This window comes from Cibotium barometz, chromosome 30 (assembly GCF_041138505.1).
Source record: "Cibotium barometz isolate CiBa-2024 chromosome 30, ASM4113850v1, whole genome shotgun sequence".
In the NCBI taxonomy this organism is placed as follows: Eukaryota; Viridiplantae; Streptophyta; class Polypodiopsida; order Cyatheales; family Cibotiaceae; genus Cibotium; species Cibotium barometz.
Genome location: NC_141075.1, coordinates 40393262 through 40403609, shown reverse-complemented (window position 1 = coordinate 40403609; position 10348 = coordinate 40393262). Strand labels below are relative to the sequence as shown.

Here is a 10348-nt window from a genome sequence, read left to right as displayed (position 1 = left end):
TAATCTCCTCTTCAGAAGTTGTCAATCTACCATATGCAGCTTTGAGTGCTGCTATATAGTCTAGGTCTTTCCTTATTCTAAGGGCTCTGAAGAAAATCTTACTAGGGCTATCACCTACTTTGAGCCAGTATAACCTAGTTTGCACCCTGGCTAACCCAGCTTTTTGAGATTCAATTCTTCTAATATAGTCCTCTAGCTCCTTCATAACCTACAGCATTATGCAGTCTTGTTTGTTCACAGAAAAGCTGTCTAAGACATTTCAATGCATACCCTACCCTATTTTCTGCACGGTGGGGATATGTTTCATGCGCTCCCCCTTGGGGAGTGCACGGAACGCTTTCCACCTGGAGGCTGGAGCCCCCTCTCACGCCAGCTCAGCAGAACCAAGCTCACGACAACGACGCCTACCTGTACGCATTTACGCCCTCTGCCCCTGTGCAGATGCTGATCATTGAAAGCTGGCCGCTTCCATCTCAATGGTTTCTCTATTTTTCGAGGAATCCAAAACATTGCCAGGTAGCAGTCCTCGAAAACAGAGGCGTCCGGCAGTCCCTCCGCCCCGCAACTCAGCTCCCAAAAGAGCACGTAGTGCCCCGGAATCGTTGAAAGATCAGCATAGCTCGTGTACTCAACCAGCCGACAGTGATCGGTACCGCTGCAGGCTGCATCCAAGTGCTTTGACGTGGCTGCCTTCACCGCCCTGTGCAGCGTCTCTTCGTCCGTCTTGTAGGAGTCCATACTCTTGTTTTTGTGCAGGCTGGCACTCTTACACTTGCAAGCGGAGTTCCCTTCATTTCACCAAGTAAGGCTGTGCTCTGTCATCTCTCTGGTTGAAGGTGTTTGATTACATTGCTTTAAGGTGTTTAAGGGGTGTGTGTGTGTGTGAGAGAGAGAGAGAGAGAGGGAGAGAGCCTTCAAAGAAGGCCGGGGTTCTATGCATTGATTGTATGCCGCCCATTTGAGTATATATTGTTGTAGTATTTGTACCGCCCAAGTTTTGAAGCCTATAATATATATATATGAATATTTATAAGCTTGCTGATATTGTTTGATCTACGAGCACTAAGGTGAAGCACTAAGTATGTCGAGATATTTTTTTATCGAACAATAGAAAGAATGAGCCAAGGGATTGTTACCATATTATAGTAGTGATGTGTGTGAACACACTTAGGACCGCCGGGGCACTTTTTCCCTCACTAGGAGGTTTTTTCCCCCGTGCATTGTATATACGCCCATTATCTTCTAGGGCTTGTAATCTTTCATTTTTGGCACTCATAATACACTACTGTGTTGTGCTCAAGCTTCCTCATCTTCTTGAAGTTGTGTGTGCATTCCTGCAACCCTAATTCCAACAATTGGTATCAGAGCAGGCTTCCTCCTCCCGGGCAGCATCACCGGCACCTGCCGCTTCATCTCCTCCGATTGCAACGAGGTTTCACGAGCGTTTCAGAATTTTGATCTGAAGTCATTTCGCCCTCCGTTTTTGCATTCCAAGTACTGCGCAGGCAAAATCGTCCTACTGTGCAGATTTTCTGTCAAGATTAAAATCTGCAGGACAGGTGCCCATTCATCTGTTTTGGGCTGTGCTGCATAGCACAGGTCGATTTTATACAGGTTTACCTCTTACAGACAGCATTTACATCTAGTAGTACAGTCATTGGCCATGGCTGACAACAATGATGTATTCCGCATGTTGGCTGCTGAGGATAAGTTGGATGGCACCAACTATCCATTATGGGCATATATGATGCGACATGTATTGGTAGCAAAGGGGTTATGGAACATTGTGCAGGGTATTGATGCACGTCCTATTGTGGCTGGGAATGCTGCAAACACATCAGAAACAGGTACTGTTGATGATGGTGCAGGCACAAGTGCTGTAGCAGCTGTTCGAGAACCACCACTTTCAGCAGAGCAGATTCGTTGGGATGGTAGAGATGCGCAGGCTCATGCCTTGATTGCGCTGTCTGTCAAACGTACCATTATCCCACATATTCGCTCCTGCAGGACTTCTAAGGATGCTTGGGATGTACTTGCCACATTGTATCAGGCAAGAAATGAGGCTCGTGTTGCTTACCTCCGAAAACAGTTGGAGAATGAGCATATGAACGAAGGTGATTCTATGGATAGCTTTTTGACAAAGATCAAGGATTTCAAAGAGCAGCTCATTTCTGCAGATGAAATCCTGTCAGACAGTTCACTTGTGCAGACTGTTTTGAATGGTCTACCAGATTCTTATCAGGGTTTTGCTTCCACTCTTCGCTTGATGATGAAAGGCAATCCCAATGCCTTATCATTTGAGGAGTTAGTTTCTGTTTTGCTGCAAGAAGACCAGTCAAGGCAAAACAGGAATAATATGCGTGTCGCAGATCAAGCTTTCGTTGCTAGTCAGAGAAGCGGGAAAGGTAAAGCTGGCTTTTCTTCTAGTAAGCAGAAATCTGCAAATGCTGCGCAACCAAAGAAGGAAGACAAAGATGAGAAGAAGGGTGACAAACAGAAGACATTTTGCAAGTACTGTAAGGGAAATGATCATGTCATCAAAGCGTGTCCTAAGCTGGCTGCGAAAGAGGCTAAGAAGAAAGAGGCTGGTATGGCTGTTGCAGATGCCTCTCCTTCTAACAATGAATCTGCTAATGTTGTGCTAGATACAGAATGGGCATTCAATGCGCAGTGCAGTTATGACCCATCTTTGCATGACACATGTATGTCTGCAGTAGATTCAGATGTATGGTACTTTGACAGTGGTGCCACTAAGCATATCACCTCGCAGCGCAGTTTATTCACTTTCCTTGAGTCTGCTCCCACAGGGAATACTGTCACTTGTGCCAATAACTCCTCTTATCCCGTTAAAGGAGTTGGACAGATTGTGCTGAATGTTGCAAATGGCAACACCTTTACACTTTTTGATGCATTGTATGTGCCAGGGATCAAAAAGAATCTGCTGTCAGTCTCCGCATTTGCCAAAACAGGTTTGGTTGTAAAATTTGTGGATGACAGATGTACTGTTCATGATCTCTCTTGTGGTGACATCATTGTAGCATCTGGTTCACTATGTCGAGGGCTGTATAAGCTCAATATGGATGGCAAATGTGTAGAGGATTCAGCATGTGCTATTATGGATACGCAGGCTATTTCAAATGCAAAACTGTGGCATGCACGTTTTGGTCATCTGAATTTTGCAAGTTTGCTGCGCCTGCAGAAATCTGAAATGGTGTCTTCTTTGCCTAAGCTTGAGGCACCTGTCAAGCATGTTTGTGAGGGCTGCATATTGGGTAAAATGCAGCGTGCTTCCTTTCCCAAAGATGGATCAGTGAGAGCTGAACGCAGATTGCAGCTTGTTCACAGTGATGTTTGTGGACCCATGCAAACTCCATCATTTGGAAACTACCTTTACTTCGTGACTTTCATTGATGATTTTACCAGGCATGCATGGGTATATCCTTTGAAGGCAAAGTCCGAAGTGTTTTTGTGCTTCAAACAGTTTTTGGTTATGGCTGAAAATGTGTCAGAAAGTAAGATGGGCACCCTCCGTTCAGATCGAGGGGGGGAGTATATGTCTTCAGAATTTAATGCATTTCTGGCTGAGCGTGGGATAAAACACCAATGTACAGTGCCGTATACACCACAGCAAAATGGTGTGGCTGAGAGAAAAAACAGGTCTCTCATGGAAATGGCAAGATGTATGGTTAAGAGTCAAAGTCTACCACATGGTTTTTGGCTTGAGGCTGTCATGTGTGCCACTTATGTACTAAACAGGTGTCCCACCAAAGCATTACAGGTTGTCACTCCATATGAGGCTTGGCATGGCCGCAAGCCATCTGTTGGCCATTTACGTGTTTTTGGTTGCCTGGCATATGCATTAGTGCCTGTGCAACATCGCAGAAAATTGGATGACAAAGCTGTCAAATGTATTTTTGTTGGATATAGTGCTGAGAGCAAAGGCTATCGTTTGTATCATCCACAGACAAAGCGCATTTTGGTTAGCCGTGATGTTGTATTTGTGAAAGATGCAGTTCAGCCCTTGGTTTCATGTACTAAGGAGACAGATATCAGCTCACGTGATGTCTATGATACATTGTTGCCTCTTTTCAGTGGTGCACAGTCAAGTGCAATACCTCATGAGGCAGTTTTTCAGCCTATGCAGGTTTTAAATGATGGCACAGATCAGCCTATATCTGATGCAGATGTGCATGATGCACTTGAGGATGAGAGACAAGAGATTGAGGGCTCTAGGAATATGCCTAGATGGCTGGTGCAGACTTTGCGTGACAGCAAGTTGGATGCCCCTTTGTCTAGTCGCACTCGTTCTGGCTCTCATGGTGCCTCTTATGCGTCAGATTGTTATGCATTGGCTGTTTCTAGTATGTGCGATGAAAGTGAGCCTGTTTCATTTGATGAGGCACAAAGTTCAGAAAATTGGATGGCTGCTATGCAAGCAGAATACGATGCTATTATGAAGAATGGTACATGGTCTTTATGTGACTTGCCTCCTGGCAAGAAGGCCATTGGCACTAAGTGGGTATACAAATTGAAGCGTAAGCCTGATGGCACAGTGGATCGCCATAAGGCTAGGCTTGTTGCAAAAGGTTATGCTCAAGAGAAGGGCATTGATTTTGATGAGACTTTTGCTCCCACATGTCGTATGACCACTGTTCGTAGCATCTGTGCATTAGCAGCTCATAATGGTTGGAATGTACATCAGCTGGACATAAAGACTGCGTTCTTAAATGGAGATTTGCATGAGGAGGTGTATGTATCGCAGCCTCGTGGTTTTGTTCAAAGAGGGCAGGAAAACAAAGTGTGCAGGTTAAAAAAGGCTTTATATGGTTTAAAGCAAGCTCCACGAGCTTGGTATGAAAAAATACATGCATATTTGACTGCACATGGGTTTCAGAATAGTCCAACAGAAAGCACTTTGTATGCTAAACGTGTGGATGGTGTACATCTAATCATTGCTCTCTATGTCGATGACATGCTGCTCACAGGACCAAATGAGAGTCATATTGCTGATTTTAAGGCTGATTTGAATGCCTCTTTTGAGATGTCAGATTTGGGGCATTTGCATCATTATTTGGGGATACAATTTAAGCAGTGTGATGGAGGTATTGCTTTGTGTCAGACAAAGTATATTGAAACATTGTTGCGGAGATTTGGCCTTGAAGACTGCAAGCCTATTGCTACTCCAATGGAGACAGGTTTGAAGTTGAGTCTTCATGATGCTGGAGATCACTTTGATGTCACACTCTATCAGACAGCTGTTGGTTGCCTCATTTATGTATGCATTACGAGGCCAGACATTCAGTTTGCAGTCTCACAGGTGAGCAGATTTATGCATAGCCCAGGCATTAAGCATTGGCAGGCAGTGAAGCGTATCTTTCGCTATTTGAGTGGTACTCGGCATCTTGGGTTGTTTTATCCCAAGGGGGGATCATTGCCGCCAGATTTACATGTTTTTTCAGATTCTGACTGGGCTGGTTGTTATGACACACGCGTGTCCACGAGTGGTTTTTGCTTCATGCTTGGAAGCTCATGCATATCATGGTTGAGCAAGAAGCAGCCTACTGTGGCCACTTCTAGTTGTGAAGCTGAGTACAGGGCAGCTTTCACAGCTACGGTTGAGTGTGTGTGGCTCAGACGCCTTATGGCTGATTTGGGTGTTGGGCAGCCATCTGCCACCACCATCTTCACTGACAGTCAGAGCGCATTGGCAGTTGCGCGGAACCCAGTGTTCCATGCTCGTACGAAGCACATTGAGGTGCACTACCATTATGTCAGGGAGAGACTCTCTGCAGGAGAGATCAGTTTGGCTTATGTGCCAACACAGGATAACCTTGCAGACCTTTTCACAAAGGCTCTGCCTCGTGAGAAGTTCGAAGCTTTTCGCAAAGCTTTGGGCTTACTCCCTTTTGTGGATTCGTCCACATAGCTAGACACTTCCCTATACATGAGTGCTAGCTCTTGTTCACCGCATCACTCCAGGGGGGATTTGTTACCATATTATAGTAGTGATGTGTGTGAACACACTTAGGACCGCCGGGGCACTTTTTCCCTCACTAGGAGGTTTTTTCCCCCGTGCATTGTATATACGCCCATTATCTTCTAGGGCTTGTAATCTTTCATTTTTGGCACTCATAATACACTACTGTGTTGTGCTCAAGCTTCCTCATCTTCTTGAAGTTGTGTGTGCATTCCTGCAACCCTAATTCCAACAGGGATGCACTAAGGGAGACCTCCACATTAGATTCACTTAAGTATGCAGGAGCTCATGCTTTTCAATTATGTGTAAAAGAAATCTAAGGTTTTTACTAGGATTTTTGGTCTCTGTGTGTGTAGAATGGACACTAGGATCCACTTTCAATATCCACCACTGGGTCCTTTCAATGCTAATCATCTACAATGGACCGATAAAAAGTGTGAAAAGTCTATATATGGATATGTTCGGGTAGCCTATTTTCACTGGGATCGCTTAACAGATTTTTTAAAAGGAGAAGAGTCTCTTACAGATGCAGAAACAAATTTTAGGCGGCAATCCGTGCGAAGGCATGAAAAGGGTAGCTTAAAGCAACCAACTCTTGATAGCTACTTAGAGGAGACTTTGTTTTGGTGTGCTTATGGTCCTAAAGATATGCGTGGAAAGGAGATCATGGTTCCTCGCAATGAAAAGACACCAAAGACAGGGAAAGGAAGCCATCCAGGTTGTGTAAAAGGCACTCGCATGTGTGGTTGTCAATGTCATTTCTTTGTAAAAAGATTGTATCTATTAGAAGATGTAGCTTGCATTCGCTATATTCAAATGCATCATGTTGATGAGAATGATGAGCTTTGTCACAAAGAAGGCATCAAGGCAACTTTGGGCCACAACCTATCCTTTGCACCATGGCTCTCTGTGAAAATAAAATCATGGGTCTTTGAAATGCTTTGCAAACGTTACACTCCAATGCAAGTGCATGAGGCACATATTCAAGTTGTTCACAAAAAAAAAAGTAAACAATCCTAGCTATACATTGTCACGAGATGATTTCCTATCACTTAGAGACATCTTAAATATTGCTAGGAAGCATGCAAGTAGTACTCATGAGCTACATTCTAGTGATGCCCAAAGTGTTCGCATGTGGACACAACACTCTCAAGATGTCTTCTACTATGCGGAGATGGATGCTACAAACAATAAGCCATTTGTGCTAGGTATTCAAACACATTGGCAACTTGAGAAGCTCAACACACATGGCAACAATGGGGTCATATCAATGGATTCAACGTTTGGAACAAACTTTTACAAGGTACGCATGTAGTATATATGTACTTTTTTTATGCTACTTTATATGTAGAAATGTTAAGATTCTATCTCATTGAATATTTTTTGTTTAGTTCCAACTCTACACTGTGCTAGTATTCGATAACTATCAAAATGGAGTCCCATTTGCATGGATCATAACATCAAGCTCTGATACGGACACTATTGTCCAATGGCTTACAAGTCTTCGCAATAAAATACTTGACTACAACAAATCATGGGATCCAAATGCCTTTCTTGTTGATGATGCAACCGCCGAGATAAATGCCATCAGGTAAATCATGTGCATGTCCACATTATTGCTCACAAAGTATTATCTCTTTCTCTTTGTCAAACTGGCTAAACTTTTATTTCTAATTTATTGCAATCTTGAAAATAGGGTGGTATTCAACATACCAATTTATTTATGTTTATGGCACGTTCATCGAAGTTGGTTGAAGCACTTAGTGAAGAAGGTACAAGATTGGAAAGGTAGAGCTACCATGTTTAGATGCCTAGGTGCAATCATGAACATGCGTGTCCAAGGGGGAGCTTCGGAGGCCATTGCCATAGACAATATAAAAGATAGTGTATTGGAGTTCTTGGCCGACTTTTCACATGAGGAGGCCTTTATTGAATATTTCCGTACTTATTGGGTTTCAAAAGTTGGTAAGTTCAACCTTCTAAGCTTAAGAAGTTAAAAGTTTGATTGAAGCTTTAATACATCATTGGAACCTAATGTACTTTTTATGCATTAGTACTCACCTGGGCCTTATCTTTTTGTAGAGATGTGGGCAAGAAGCTTGAGGATGCTTCCGCATGCAAATCAAGATACAAATGGAGCTATCGAGTCATATCATGCTACTTTAAAGTCTCGTTTCTTATGTGGCAAGAAGTACATATGGGGACGTCGAATTGATTGGCTTTTGCACAAACTTATGACGGCATGTTTGTTGTATTTTTGGTATATAGATGAGGCAAAGAAGGGTGGCTTTGTCATAAATAAAGCCATAAAAAGATTGATTAAGCATTCATTGGAAAGAGCTCAGAGCATCCCAGATGGAGATGTACTATTTTTTAATGAAGGCACAAGGGTTATGGCAAAGGTAAAAAGTCAATCCTCAGGCGCCAAGATCCATTACATTGTGTATAATGCCGATTGTGATTGGGGTTGTTGTAATTGTGGATGGGCAATGAAGGGCAATATGTGTAAGTACCAAGTAAAGGTCATGCTACTAAAGGGTTTTAATTTAAATACTATCATTGGTAAGTGTTTGGAGTTGTATGACAATGGCCATGACACATATATTGGCTCAAATTGTATTTCTGTCATGGAGGAGACTCACAGCATTGAGAATGTAGACCATTCTCAACAAGGTACTCAAGAGCCAAATGCGAAGAAGCCTAATGCGGCAGATTGCTATGAGCACATTGTACACATGGTGGAAGGAAAGCCAAGCTTACAAGCACATTTTGATGCCTTAATGCAAAGGTTATTAATTCAAATGCAAGAGGTGCAAGCAAGGGACGAGCATGGAGCATTGCATCCTGCTGAGAATTTTCAGATTGTACAAGATGGTTTTGGAAATTCTATACAACGAGCAAGACCATTCATTGAGCATCCTCTTGGGAGAAAAGCATATACAGAAAATAGTGCTCTTCCTTTTCCACGGCCCGCAGCTACCAAAAAACGCTCCATGCAAGCAACTTTGGATGCCAAAGCTTTGGATGGGGATGCAGAGTGATCATTGTAACTAGTGACATAAAACACTTGGGCTTAATTTTGTTCTTCATTATGCTTATGCTAGTGCTTTTTTTTCAAGTAGCTTTCTTTTAATGGATATGAACTTTTTTTTCAAGTAGCTTCCTTTTAATGGATATGAACTTTTTTGGACCATGTATAGCATTGATGCATGTTGATCGAAAAGTCTTTCTTATAAAAAGCACCTTGGCGATTGTGTGTTATGCCGATTGTGAATGTGTGACAATGGTTCAATACTCTTGAACCAATTTAAAAGTAGACCTTCCAAGAAGGATGGTAAGAAAATTGTGGATAAAGTGATTGAACATATGGAGGCAAAGTGGAGAGTATCTCCTAGAGAGCCTAGGAAAGTGTGCCCTTATTATGGTGGTGGGGCCCATGAAGGATTGTTTCGAACAAGTCAATGTACCCCTATTGTTCTAGTTTCCCATGTAGGATTGTTAAGAACAAGTCAATGTAAAATGACATGACATAGAGAATATAGGCTTGTTAAGAATAGTATGGAGTATGAGGAATTTGTTCAGCATATGCACGTTATGTTGTGAGTTTGTTACACGTTATAAGAGAGATGAGAGCATACCTCAACCCTTGCTCTTGCCAAGGTTGTGACATATCTAACACGTTTTGAAGAAATATCAGAGCCCTAATCAATGCATAGGTTGGGTATTATGAGTTATTGCATTGATTAAGGTAAACTAGAAATAATGTAAATACTATCATAGAAGAGGAGTTACCTTAAACAATAGTAGCTTTCCTGGTACTACAACTACAAAACGCTCGTCTACTTTATAAGCAGTTTTGGCTTTTCGACTCAATAGCCCCGATTTCATTATGGATTTTTCCTATAAATTAATCAAAGACAAGTCATGATATTCCAAAAGCTTGGCACCACAAACATCAAACTAAGCAACTAGCAAACATACTTATTATTCCTATTAGTCCTTTATCCTTACCAGCCTTTATAGTTTGCTCCAAAGATAGCTTTCTTGAGATGCACTGCACGACCCAATTTGAACATAAACATTAATGACAAGTACTAGTAATCTTTTGAATGAAAGGTGGACTTTTAATTATTACCAAGAGTCTAGACATCCCTTTTATGTACTCATGTAATATCATAATTATTTTTTTTAAATGATGCCTTGGAGGAAATGTTTCCTTTACTTTGAGCTAACAAAAGTATAGGGAAATCCAAACGTTTGTGTGATAGTTTTATAATGCCTTGGAGGAAAATTTTCCGTTAAGCATGGTCTACATTGTGAAGAGGATGGGTACGTTATGAGTTTCCTAGACGTGCCTGAAAACAAGATATA

The 10348-nt window shown here is 42.2% G+C and overlaps 1 protein-coding gene across 1 annotated transcript; it reads left to right on the top strand.

Moving 5' to 3' along the window:
• The first annotated feature begins 7151 nt into the window (after nt 1-7151).
• LOC147621486 (uncharacterized) lies at nt 7152-7974 on the top strand. Its single transcript, XM_086824459.1, has 3 exons — nt 7152-7280; nt 7369-7568; nt 7674-7974. The coding sequence occupies exons 1-3, from the start codon at nt 7152-7154 to the stop codon at nt 7972-7974; spliced, it is 630 nt and encodes a 209-aa protein (XP_086680585.1).
• Nucleotides 7975-10348: the final 2374 nt, after the last annotated feature.